The sequence below is a fragment of the Sinocyclocheilus anshuiensis genome, unplaced genomic scaffold, assembly GCF_001515605.1.
Source record: "Sinocyclocheilus anshuiensis isolate Anshui unplaced genomic scaffold, SAMN03320099.WGS_v1.1 scaffold1231, whole genome shotgun sequence".
NCBI lineage: Eukaryota > Metazoa > Chordata > Actinopteri > Cypriniformes > Cyprinidae > Sinocyclocheilus > Sinocyclocheilus anshuiensis.
Genome location: NW_015536698.1, coordinates 1,559,041 through 1,573,461, shown reverse-complemented (window position 1 = coordinate 1,573,461; position 14,421 = coordinate 1,559,041). Strand labels below are relative to the sequence as shown.

The 14,421-nt window shown below is 38.7% G+C and overlaps 1 protein-coding gene across 4 annotated transcripts in view; it reads left to right on the top strand.

Moving 5' to 3' along the window:
- The window catches only part of LOC107654915 (mothers against decapentaplegic homolog 1-like), a 58,121-nt gene that overhangs the window by 27,176 nt on the left and 16,524 nt on the right, over positions 1–14,421 (top strand). For 3 of the 4 annotated variants that reach the window (XM_016442257.1, XM_016442240.1, XM_016442232.1), the window contains one exon: positions 2,601–2,714. The exons of the other annotated variant lie outside the window; for it this stretch is intronic. In XM_016442257.1, coding sequence (XP_016297743.1) covers positions 2,601–2,714 — 114 coding nt within the window. Of the gene's footprint in view, positions 1–2,600; positions 2,715–14,421 lie in introns of those variants that run through there. 4 annotated transcript variants of the gene reach the window in all.

The window sequence follows — 14,421 nt, the reverse complement described above, 5'->3', positions numbered from 1 at the left end:
TTATCTATTCACGAACAGCTTGTAACACTCCAAAGAGAAAGGAAAACTTGAAATCGCATCATATGACCGCTTTAAATTAAATGTGCTAATTAAATTAAATGTGTTAATTAAATGTGTTAATTAAATTAAAACATTAAATGTGTGATCATCACTTTCCAGAACATTCTCGTTCACCATTCCTGGCTGGTGGAATGATCTTCCCACCCCTATCCGGAATGCTGAATTCCTGACAATTTTAAAGCGACAGCTGAAAACTCATCTCTTTCAACGCTACTTGACTTCAGCTTAAAAAAAAAAAAAACTATGTCTTTCTCTTTATTTATTCCTTCCGTTTCTAGCTTGTACTTATTTGAACAATGCCTAAAACTTGGTATTACAAGCACTTCCTGTGTCTGTTTGCCTCTTTAAGAAGAATCACTTTATTGTATTGCACCGAAACGGGTCACTGTGAATAGAGCTGTTTTTGACAAGGTAAAAAGGGTGTTTCACACGACCATTGAGGAATTTTAACCAAAGTATGTTGCAGACATACATACAGACATATATTCATGAAGACCCTAAAGAATCATACCAACTTGTGGAAAATGGGCATCCGATGTCCCCTTTAAATTAGTTTATCATTTACTCCTCATGTGGTTCCAAACCTGTATGACTTTTTTTCTTCTGTGAAACACTAAAGAAGATATTTTGAAGATGTTTCTGTCAAACACCAGCCAAAAGTTTGGAATAATTAAGACTTTTTTTATGTTTTTGAAATAAGTCTCTTATGCTCACCAAGTCTACATTTATTTTGATCAAAAATCCAGTAAAAAGACTAACATTGAGAAATAATATTACAATTTTAGAGAACTGTTTTTTTTTTAATACATTTTAAAATATTATTTATTTCTACAAAGACATTACTAAAGTCTTCAGTGTCACATGATCCTTCAGAAATATGCTTTGGACCTCACTGACTTTTATTGCATGAAAAAAAAAGCTGATGTTCAATTCAATTCAAATTTATTTGTATAGCACTTTTCACAATACACATTGTTTTAAAGCAGCTTTACAGAAAATGCATGTGTCTACATTACAATTTAGAGTGATCTGTTATCAGAAGTGAATGTGTCCAATAGGCATGGGCCGGTATTAGATTCTGATGGTATGATAACCTTAAGCAAAAATATCACGGTTTCACAGTATCACGGTATTGTCGTTACAGCTCTAAAATGTGTTATTTTTAAATGACTGGGTAAAAAACAAAAAAAACTTTTTTTCCACTGAACACAATATATTTTGTTTTTGAGCAACATACAGAATATTAGGAACAGTAGAATTAATTTTTTCTTTGATTTGTTTCCTAAAAAGAAGAAAAATTCCAATAGTTCGTGCATCATGAACAGTGAGTGATCTGCCTGCTACAGTATTTTTCTCTTTGCGTCCGTCTTCAACGTCTCTGGCCTGTGTTAACGGGCGTTTACAGACTTCATGTTTTCACATAAATGACATTTAGGAAAACAATTGCATTGCAACGCAGTTTGTGCAAGTCCAGAACAGAGGCGAGTTGCTTGCAATAAGATAAAAAACGGCCGGTTGCGGACAGCTCCTTAAAGGTGCAGTGTGCAAATTGCAACCAACGGCTCAGTCCCCCGCTCACCCCTCCCTTTAGAGAAGCTACAGTGGCCGATACAGGACTAAGATGTCATCGGTAAAGACAGCAGAGAGCAGATTTCTTTACAAAGGTAAATTAAGGAATTATATTTACTTAATTATTTAATAAATCAATGTTATTGCGAATATTAATGTACTTGTTCATCATTGTGTCAGTGTTTTATTCGCAAGAACAACAAAGTGACGAAACGTGCTGTGTAGAGCAGTTTGTCCGTTTAGGGCTACTGTAGAAACATGGTGGTGACTTCCATGTAAGGGGACCCGCGGTATATGTAGATATAAATTGCTCAATCTAAGGTAATAAAAACATAATGGTTCATTAATTAAGGTCTTTATACACCTCTGAAAACATAGTTATGTATATTATATTGCATTTCTGTCTATAGATCTATGTAAATATTACACATTGCACCTTTAAGTTCGGCCATCCTACACACACGTGACTGACCGCTTGCTCGCACCAACAGGAGGAGGAGGGTCGTGTTACTCTCTACACTGGACTCAACCTGAGGGATTCCTACACTTTCAGTCTTTGAGGAGACATGAAAAACAGCGCATACCGCAGGAACGCTATAACGGAAAATATTAGCGGTTTTGAAACCGTGACATTTTCAAATCGCGGTATACCTTGAAACCAGTAATCGGCCCATGCCTAGTGTCCAAGTAATGTTCATTTCACAAATTAACAGTTCAAGATAATAGAATCATACAGTTAGCTAACATGGCTTAATTTTAGCCAGAAGCTCATTAAAGCGATTATTACAAGTATGATCATAATGATTACAATATAGAGCAATTTTGGCAGTTGTGCATGTCGTTTCAAGTTGGCTATGTGGGTGAGTAAATATAAGAATTCAATGAGAATTCCCGTTTTTGAGTTAATCTTCCCTTTATTTAGCACACCGTTTCAGGAGAACACAGTTGACATATTTGTACTTGTGTTCCAGGGTTGGGGTGCAGAGTATCATCGACAGGATGTGACAAGCACCCCATGCTGGATTGAGATTCATCTTCACGGGCCCCTGCAGTGGCTGGATAGAGTCCTAACCCAGATTGGTTGAAGGGAGGGGTGGGGGGTGGGAGGAGGGTGGGGTTTGTATTCTGCTTGAAGGCAGTTTGTTTGGGGGCATACATTTTGGCTGAAGAGTCCTTAGTTCTCAGCCCGTGAGAATCTGGAAGATACTTGACAACTTTGTGTGACCAAGCATGTTAAATGATGAGGCCATCATACTTGTGTATCCTCCTTTGGTCTTGTTTGTGAGAGAAGTTGGGTTTTTAAGCCAATTTGTTTGTTTTCTTTCTTTTTCTTTTGCATTTCTTCTACATTTTGCAGTTTACAAATCAGTATTCCATTGGCAAATAAAGGTCTGCATCGTAGTTTAGAGACTAGTGTTGTACAGAGTAGTGAAGCGTGAACATGTCTGGTAGACAAGAAAGTATGAAAACTCGTGTAGAAATATAATGCTTTAAATGAACTGAACGGCATGAAGCTGTGAGAAGGATAACAAGGTTATTAAGTAAGGGATTATGTACATCCAGCCGGTTGTTATCTCAGAATAAACCCCGACAGGGTGATCAGGACCCCGACGCAAAGCGGAGCATTATCCCGCTTATTACACGGCTACTTGTCTCAAGTAAATTAGACATGAAATATTGACTTGAGTTGAAATATTTTATTAGCTCTTACGCAAAGCTTCCGCGTAGAAAAACAGTTCCTAACAAACTGCTTTGAGTCTTTTGAAGTCAGACAATACGGACATTTAAGGCATAATGTACAGTCGTATCACTAATTACAATAAACAGTTGGACACGAAATATTAAAATATTTTATTAGCTCATTTGTAAGTTGACAAATTCCAACTTTTCAGGAAAGAAAAACAGCTCTTCAAAGCAAAGTTTGATTTAATCATTTGTAAAAGATATAATCTCTTATGCGTTATTAATTAGGCATATATATATATATAATGTTACTTTATTTGTAAGTATTAAACTGCACATTTCCATTTATTGTGAACTGACTCATTGTGAATGCGACGCCGGTGGGGATGTTGAAGTTGATGTTTTTAGTTGGGTCAGCTAAAGCATCTCCTTCTGTGGACTTTTCTTTGGTTGCACCTAAAACACAATTATAAGAATTATTATAAACTATGTTTGCGGTTGAATTTCATGCTAAGGTTAGCCTATAGGCTATACTAAGTGGACACTTACTGCCTGCGATGCTGCTGTCAGGATTCGATGAGAGAATCCTGCTCCATTTCTCTCTGTCTGCGGTGGTCGGAGTCCAATAGCTCTTTAGACTACCCTCACATCTATGTCCTGTCACGGTCATAATCTCTCTGGTTTCCAGTCCGGCGCGTGAGAGGAGTTGCACAGCCGTGCTTCTCAAACGGTGGTTCATGTATCGGCGTGAGTGTCCAGCTGCTTTGCTAATTGTGGACATCATCATGGCAAGGTAGTTATGTCCCATTGGCTCCCTAGAGTACCACACTGTTATTTAATTCAGTAAATCCTGGTTTTGTCCTAGTGGATGGAGATAAAAAGCGTCTGTGTCTGGCGGACAGAGGCTCAGGTATTTTTTGAAACTAGCAACGGGACACTGGGGGTTGTTGGGTTCAGCAAAGATGAAACCCCTTTAATTTTCTTTACATGGGTCTTTCGGGTCTTTATGGTTCTTGGTCTCCGCATTATGGGACAGAGTAATGTACTCGGTACCGTTGTCGTCGCATTTTATGATAAACGAGTCCCTTCTTAGGTGTCGGTTTCCTTCTCTGCCTCGTCTTGCCAGATGTAGTTGTACATCAAACCAAACTTTCCGAACGAGACCAGTGGCTGTGTCTGGTGACAGCACGTCCGAATTTCTTATTAGGTCCATGTCTGCTGTTGAGATCGGAGGATGATGCTGACTAATGTCCTTACCAATTTTGCGAATTTGTTTAATGGTAGATTTAAAAACGGCATTGCTTGAGTTAAAGGTAGCACTCTTCAGGATGTCAAACTTTTTTAAATATCTGGCGACACCAGCCCTGATAGCCATATAGCTGGCTACCGAATAAGTCTGGCCTTTTGAATTCTGAACAGATGCATAAAAGGAGCGTAACACCTTATTGAGCTCTTCTGCCTCACACATATCATAATCTGCCGGCAATTTTTTCTCAATTAGCCAATCTTTGAGAAGTTTAATTGCCCATAATGTGGTTCTTTTGGTGTTCGTTTCGTAGCAGTCGTCTTCTATTTTGCCAAGTTCAGATTCAGTAAGCTCTTTGTGTCTTGTGGTTGCTTGTTCTTCAGAGTTAAGTTTTTGTTTTTTTGTTTTAACTGGGGAGTCAGTGGAGTCATCTGATTCTATCCATTGCTGAAAAGATTTGTTTTTACCATATATGTTGAAATTAATGCTGAAGTCTTCCATTGTAACACGCGGTGGTTAAGTGTTTTCAGTCACAAGATGGCGCCAGACAGTCAACGATAGCGGAGTGACTCGTTAAGCATATAAGTAGTACCGGTCAAGATAACTGGTAGTACCCGGATGAGCGGTGTGTTATTCAATTTGGCGATTGTTATCTGGGAATAACATACCGCTGGATGGTGCGACTGACCAATCAGAATCAAGTATTCCACAGAGCCGTGTAATAATGCGAAATGTCTCACAGCCGACAAGAAGAAAAAATGTAGTAAAAATGGACAAAAATGTCTATTGTAGAATGAAAAATACATATATTTGAACACACAAAACTTTTGAATGGGATAAACATATGGGGAGTTAGGGCATGTTAGTAGTGGGTAGGGATGCATGAGTAAACTCATGCGTATGTTGCGCTACTTCTATTGCAGTTGTGTTTGCGACTGATTTCAAAAATGGGTGTGTAAATGTACTTATTAGTAGAGAAAGTGCTGTGCAGTCTGTTTTTTTGCAAGTGTGGTTTGATCCCCAGGATTGTAAGTCTTTGATGTCTATGAGAGCAGAGGCAGGCATCGTTTACTTTGTCCATATATTGTGCACTACACCACTGTGCTGCACGGAAGAACGTCCTCCTTTCTCTGTTTTTTTTTCTTTCTGAAATGCCATGAATAATCTGTTTTCATAAAACACCTTTTAAAAAGCAAGACAAAGAAATATACATGATGCCTATGCGTTTTCGGCATTTTTTAGAGTAAAATAATTATCTTTTTTGTTGACTAAGTTCTAAATGGCACTAGTGATATTTTGTAAAAAAGTAGTTAATTTTTTATTAACTTGCTCTGTTTTTTTTTTTTTTTTCATAGTGAAATCCCATCCATTATCAAAATGTAAACATTTTTTGTATTTTTTGAAGAAAATATATAATGTTGTTTGTTCATACAGTATCTGCACTTTTATAAGCGGCTTCTTGTCTCTGTCCCTTTTTTTGTGCTGTTCTTGCTTACTTGTACTATCAGAAAGCAGTTTTATTCCATGAATATCAAGTCTCTACTGGAAGATTCAATAAATCATTTGATTACCACTGTCATTTTGTCGCTTTATGTTTAGAAAGTTTTAAGGCAAACATCACTTTTGGAAATGTGGTCTATTATTAAATATTGTTAAATGTTGAAATAGTATGGAAATAAAAGTAATCTAGTAATCTAAATAGATGTGTTAAAGGCACAATATGTAATTTTCGCCGCTAGAGGGCGCGTATTCAAAATAAACAAATAGACAAAGGCGTAGTTTGATGACGCCGTGACTGAGTGTGGAATCATGAGATTTGTGGTCTTCATCCCCACAGCCGATGCAATCCGACTGGACTCGGGCAGAAATCATGTTCATGGATGAGCTAATGATTTATTAACGTAGTAGAATGAAGCAGGGTGAGGCTGAAAGCCGTCGACGCGAAACGAGGCCGCTGAACGAGCGCGACACGCGGCTCGAAAGCAGCGGAGCTTTTATTATGCCACAGTTGACTGCTTCCGCTCCTTCCGGTCGTGCTTATGTGGGGGGAAAAAAGCAGCACTGTTTTATCATACTAGATACATTTGAAAGTTCTGTTATAATGCTACTCTGTGCGGTCGTCACCGGTCTATTAAAACACACAACATATTAAAGCGTCTTCGGTGTTTCCATGTTTTCGGAAATCGAGGGGTTATGACGTCATTGGCAGGCGACACTATGACACTATAGACAAGGTCCGTGTCACTAGTTAAAATTGCTTATTTCTCTGGATTTAAACATTTTTCGAAACATTTGGGATAATGTAAGTACACAAGTCAGCAAAATATATAACACTGTTTTTGTTGGTTTTTGGATATTTTAATAAAAGAATCTTACATATTGTGCCTTTAAGTAGCCTACTGTAGGCCTAGGATTATGATCATTGATGGTAAAACTAATGTACAGTAGCGTAAATTTACAGGACAAATTAGAAGATTTAATAGCTTTATTAGAACAAGACAACATCACACTAGTTTCATTCATCCGATCCCTGTCTTGTCTTCTCTTCACTTTATTTGAAATGAAGACCTGTAGCTACAGTAAGATGATGACGGTACGATCAAAAGAAAAGAAAACAGCTCTCTCTAGTGTCATTTCTGTTCAGTAGTTAAGTAGAGCAAAGTCTCATTTGCAGTTACAAAAGGTAAGTTGGGAACAATGTAGGATTTTTTTAATGTATTCATGTATATTTTATTTATGTGTAGCCTACAGTATATAGCCAGTATATACCCAAAACGCAAATAAAGTTCATAATCGTACTGTACATTAGGTGCCCTAAAATTACTTAAAAGGCAATATTATTGATTAATGTTATTATTGATTAATCTAGTCATTGTAAGCCCTCTTTTGAGGCAGGCGCAAGCGCACGAACCATCCCCCCCTCCCCCCTCGTTATAAAAAAAATATATAGAGCCCCCGCCCCGGCCTCTACATCTGGAGCCCTACTACCCCCACCAAAAAAGTACTTGGGGACGATTACGGGCTCCAAGGCCCACTCGGGGCCAAAACCGGGGACTGGGGCCCTCCCTGGGCTCAGCTGGGGAACTGGAGCCCTCCCTGGGCTCAGCTGGGGATCTGGAGCCCTCACTGGGCTCAGCTGGGGATCTGGAGCCCTCACTGGGCTAAACTCGGGGACAGGAGCCCTCCGCGGGCTAAACTCGGGGACAGGAGCCCTCCGCGGGCTGGATTTGGGAACAGGAGCCCTCCGCGGGATAAACTCAGAAACAGGAGCCCTCCTTGGGCTGGATTCGGGGCTGGAGCCCACACTGGAGCGAGCTCTGGGGATGGAGCTGACACTAGAGCGAGCACTGGGGCTGGGGTGAGGACTGTGAACAGTTTTTTTCTCCTCATCCTCCTCCCTTGGTTACGGGTGAATTGGGTGGCCGGCGGGCTTGAGAGAGCCGCGGCTGGCAGGCTTGACTGATGAATGGCTGGCGGGCTCGACAGCGGGCTGGTTCTGGCTTGGGCCCGGACACTCCCCAGACACCGGAAGATCCCTTCCCTCCAGCACAGTCCCTTGGTGTCTGAGAGGTCCATGGGGCGATGGTAGTTGGCCCCGAGCCAGAACAGAGAATTGATGGGGGCGTCATCCAATGCCGATGCCGAGCCTGCAGAATTCCTAGGCATACTCGACGAAGGGGAGATCCAGGCAAGCTAGGGCGGCGAATCGAGCGGCAACTTCCATAGCCGCAGGGGAGAAACTGGGAAAACAAAAAAACTTTCAATAAACGAAAACAAAACGGGGAGAAGGGGCGCCGCTTACTATTTTGCTTTGGTCCGGTATTCTGTCACAGTTGCACTACTGTGATGAGCGAGGAACGAAGGAGACGAGGAGTAAATCAATCGAGAGATTTTAATGAATTCAAGGGAACAAGGAAAACTCACGTAGCACGAAGACGAACAATACCGGACAAAGAACTCAAAACAGGAAACACTTTAAATACACAAATGAATCAGGGGAAGACGAGACACATCTGGAATCAAATGAGAAACAATCAGGGAGCAGGAACAGGAAGATAACCAAATAAGGGCAAGGAAGGCACATGGGGAGCAAAACAGTAGTTAAGTAGAGCAAAGTCTCATTTGCAGTTACAAAAGGTAAGTTCATGTATATTTTATTTATGTGTAGCCTACCGTATATAGCCAGTATATACCCAAAACGCAAATAAAGTTCATAATCGCACTGTATGTTAGGTGCCCTAAAATGACTTAAAAGGCAATATTATTGATTAATGTTATTATTGATTAATCTAATGCTTAAGGAAACTATGTAATTTATTTTTTTTTCCCCCAATCGTCTGTTCTGGGAGTATGTAAATTTGGTGAGAGAGGGTACGAAATTCCGTGAAAAGGGCAAAATGCTTTGCAGCAGCAACAAATTGGAGAAATCCTAACGGCCAGCTTGGATCTCTGTGCCTTGGCAATTAATTTCTGTCAAAATTATTAGGTTTCTGTCAAAGTTGTGTGACAGTCAAGTTTGCAAATACCAGTGAGTGCCATAAACTGAATCTTACCTGTCGCAAAATTGTGTGTGACTTCTCGGCAAACAGATTAGCTAATAAGCTATCAATTCATTAAACTGTAGGCAGTTTCCCACAAAAGCAGTTTATTCAGCATAGTGAAATCTCTCCTCCATTGATGTCGATTAACCTGTCTGATCTCCTTCCTTGCATACCGTAGCATTACTCTTGCTAACCTTGGGGGCCTTTGTTATAGCTAGGCTAAGTAATTATGATAGTGGCAGGAGCGTTGCTAGGGTCGGAAGAGATAAGGAGTTTAGCCCCTGAGAAAAAGACCCCCCTCCCCACCCTCCCCCATAACATGTGGGTAAATAACCAACTAGAGCTGCACAATGGACTATATCAAAGTCCCTAAAGTCCCTATATATATATGTCTTTGACTATATGCACGGTTACTTCCTGGTTTTAGATAAGCCAGCTCAGTCATTTCCGAGCACTATTCGAAGAAAAGTTTTGTTTGTCTAACCATGCTGTATACAATATACTACTACTGTTTCAGGAATGACAAACGCAAATGTAAAAAATTAAGCAAGTGAATCTGCTAAATTGTTCTGCGATTTATTTCAAAATATTTAATGCATTATTATTTAATTGTTATACCATGAATTATTAACTTATTTAATTTGTAGTTAAACTAGTTAAGTATTTTAATAATTAACCCTTCTAGGCTGTTGGTGTCTGGGCTTAGTTATTTATTTATTTTTTAAATGACATGAGACTTTGTGATTTCCTGCACTTGCTATACTTTATACTTCAGTACAGTAAAAGCACTAAAATGTGTTACAACAGTCATTTTATAATAAATCCAAAAGCAAGACCTGAAAAAACTAGGGAGTTGAAATTTCAACTGAGCAAATGAGTGATCCTCTGCTGCCATCTACTGTTATTATGCTAATTTCATGTCATTTTCATCTTAAAATTATTTGTTTTCTGCCAGGAGATACATTTTTGGCACATTTTTTCCATGTCATCTTCATGAATGAAAAGTGAATATTTAAAGTTTATTTTACTGCACAACTGTAACTAATCTCACTACATCTAGGCAACCAAAGTTTTAGGATAACGCCAGTAACATTAACTGGCCAATTGTCGCGAATAAACTACAGTTTTACTCAAACTGTGGAAGAGAGTGGAAGAAGAGTGGACCAAGATCACACAGGCGCAGTCTGAGAAACTGGTGATGTCTGATTTACGACAGCTGTAACCCTCCAAAATTTTAGTTATCTCCTTTCGTGCTACAGTGGCTAGTGTTCTCTAATTTTGATCACTGTGTTTTCCACAAAATAAAGGTTTTTGTTGAAATGCCTTGGAAATTTTGTCAAACAATGGTATGCCTACAGCTAATATTCCTTCAGACTTTGAGCGATGAAGATTAACAATATTTCAGAAAAAAATCAAGTATTTATAGATTGTTTTCTAATTTGATCTCAACTGTCTTTCTGTGTGTGTGTGTGCGTGTGTGTGTGTGTGTGTGTGCGCGCATGGCTGCACATTTATTTAAATAAATTTAATTTTAAGTTGCAGACATTATTTTGATGACTTTTCTGGACATATTGTCATTATATCAACCTAATATTGTAATTTAAACTCTATTATTTATTTATTTATTTGTTTGTTTGCTAAAGTTAGTAACTTAATGAAATTGTCTTTTTTAACTTGGAAAATTGGGCAGTGGATTTCTAGATCCATCCCGGCAGGCTTTGCATGGGACTGGAATAGGGGGAAAAATGGTGAAATTAAGTATTTCATGTGTTTTTGTTTTGTTTTGTTTTGATTTAAATAGCATTTTATATTTTATAGTAAATGCACAATGTCCTTAGATGTTGGATGTGTATGGAAAGCAACTTAGCGTTTAACGCTCTTGTTCAACATGAACTTTAAACACTTAGATGTCATGTAACTCATTGACCACAAGAGGCTGATATTTCCTAACAAAAGCCATATTGCAGACTATTCGCTGAAAAACAGTTCTGAAAAACGAATATAAAATGGCTGATGCCATCAAGTTTTAATGGCATCATGTGTTTTGGACAGTTTCTGTCATTTAATTTCTCTCTGAGAGGTTTTGGCCTGATTAACTGGAAATGGAGATGTGATATTTTTCAATAATGCAGCTATGTCCAAGTGTGTCATTTTTATTGGTATAGCAATTCCCTACATAAAAAAAGTTCCACTCAGAACCATTAGACATCTGTATTTTAAGTAATGGGTGATTTATTTATTTATTACATTGGTACTCTGCCATTGTTTTTCCAGCTAACTGAGTGAGGAACTTGACAGGTGCTAGTAAGAAGCAAGTGATTCCACCACAGGGTGCTGCACCTCTGACAGACTGCCAACATCCCATATTCCAAATGTGTGTTGATGTAGTGCTATATCTGTTCTTACCTGCAGTGTGTTTCATGGGGCTTTACCTTTACCACAAGAGTTTAACAGAGAAAGCACACACTGCAAGCCACTTAGCTAACCATCTAGAATCGTACCACAGCTGCTCTGTCATAATCTACAACGCTCCTACTGTTCCACTTTTATTACTGGTATGTTCTAATATGCCATCTCAATCACTGCCAGAAAGCATCCACCCTTTGACACCCACCCTCACCAAAAACTACTGCCTGAGAAAGCATATTTGAATTGAGCTACTGGCCATGGGAGAGTTAAATGTATGGCATTTAGGCCTCTACTCTGAATTGAATTTTGGTACAATTGGCACATTTTACAGCAGCTCAACATACACTAGAGACATGTGAGAACAAACCTTGTTGGTTTTGCGTGAATTTATCATATAAAGTGTTAAACTGCTTGATTCTTTGGATTGCTTTTATAATGTCTATGAACTTTTTGAAGCTGAAAATTTTGGTGGAATGGACTTTCAATGGATGGACAGCAATCTCTCAGGCTTCTTTGAAAATATCATCATGTGTATTTCAAAGATAAACGAAAGTTTAATGGATTTGGACATGAGGGTGATCAATTGATTTCTATCTTTTCAAATTATTACATTTGGTCATCTTTAATCCTGAGAATGACTAGTGTCTAACAATGCATTGATGCAACGATGATCAGTTGATTTCATTTGTGTCAGTTTGCACATTGTCTTGATGAAAAGAGACCCTCACATGTGGATTACGGTTCCATTTCGGAGGTTTATACATGTAGCTTGAATAACCAAATCCATATATGGCCCATCTGCCTCTTGTATGCGTATCAAACAACCTTCTCAGGATCTCTATCTCAAATGTGTCTTAGAGGGCATTTACACTTGTGTTTTCATGATCAAATAGCAATCTAATAAGTAAAAACACATGAAGTGACCAGGTTTAAATACTCCTGTAGATGCAGCTTTTATGCAGCTGTCGTGAATGTTTTCTGGCCCTGTTTCTGAAAAGTCTTTGGGAATTCCAGACAAAAATGGTTTCATGAAGGTTTACAGCTCTTCTCCTGACCTCATTCTTCACCCCTGTACATTCTGGAACATAAAAGTGAATTCAACATCAGAGAAGCATACCGTTCTAGATTAGTTTCAAAATCTTTCCTGCTCTTTCAGGATAATCCTTGCGGCAGTGTGCTCTGTGAACATATCTTACATCATTACAGCCTTCATATTTTGGCCAGTTTGCCCACTCCTGTAGGTTCAGCAGGTCTGTGCCTTCTAGGAGCTTTAAAAGATAATAAGCCCAGTGGGAGATTTCAAGCTTTTTAATATATGCTTTTAGCTTTTATAATATACACATTTTATACATTTACACATAATATATAAAGCTATTTATATTAAAGGGGTCATATGATGCGATTTCAATTTTTCCTTTCTCTTTGGAGTGTTACAAGCTCTTGGTGCATAAAGAAGATATGTAAAGTTGCAAAGACTAAAGTCTCAAATCCAAAGAGATATTCTTTATAAAAGTTAAGTCAACCACGCCTACCTAAAACGGCTCGTTCTAACACGCCCCCACATGTCTACGTCACGATATGGGAAGCCGCGCCGTTCTCAAGCCCGCCCGCCTCTGCTCACTCAAGTCGGTCTCCGCTCACTCTAGGCCGCAGCTCACGCTAGGCCTCCGGCCACCGCTCACTCAAGGCCACGGTGTGTGACGCTGTTTCGTTGTGAAAGTGAAACTATCAGAGCACACCTCGCTTTTCAGACCGATGAGCTTTGTAAAAATCGACGCGTTTCAGAAAGGCGGGGCATAAAGGAGAAACAATAATGTACAGTATGTGGAAAATGTTTTTTTTTTTAACCTTAAACCGCATAAACACATTTCATTACACCAAATACACAAAATAATGTTCTTTTTAGTGACATCATATGACCCCTTTAAGATTCTTAAACATATATTAAGACAACTATTCCAAAAGCTGAACTTCTCTTGTTCCTGTGTCACCCACATTATAACAGAACAGTTTTTCAACAGAGTAATAACATGACATGTTAAATCTTCCCTGAAGATCGTATGAAATTTACAGTATGAGGGCTAAAGTTTCAATACATGAACTGCAGTTCAGAACTGACCCAGGGATAAATCCATATTTAGGCACTGAGATATACCTTTGATGCCAAAAATGTGAGGGAAAATGAAAACAGTAAGTTAAAATCTGTCTTTTAGAAGAGAATGGCTTGGCATCTTGTTGTTATTATGGAGGAACTTGCATAAATGGCTTCGAAATTATTCAATAGGCTGTGATTTTTGGAGTATTCTTTCATTAAAAAAAAAATAATAATAATAATTACCTCGATATTCCATGTATTCCACATTAGTCTTGTATGCAAGCCTAAACATGTTATTTCCATATTTGGTCATAGTTAAAAAAAAAAAAAAAAGATGCATTACACCGTGTGGAGGGTCAAATTGACCCATATGAATCTTTGATCATTTTAATCGTTCAAAATTTATAGGAATTATAGTTGTGGCTATAACATGCTAGTAGAACAGTGTTTTACAAAATAATCAAGGCATTTCAACAAAAACCCTTTATTCTGTGGAAAACACAGTGATCAAAATTCGAGAACAGCAATGATTGTAGCACCATGAAAGATTACAACTAAAATTTCTGAAGGTTAGAGCGGTCAAAAATTAGGAAGTGTAGAGGCCCTTGCTTTGAATGACTTCAGCACATCTGCGGCCACAGGACAAATCTATTTCTCAGACTGCGCTGGTGTGATCTTGGTTCACTTTTCTTCCGCAGTCTCATTATTTCAATGTTTTCAGCTTCAAGCAACTGCTTTACCCATTTTGCAGTGTGACAGGGGGCATTCTCCTGCTTGAAAATGCTATATATATATATATATATATATATATGTATATA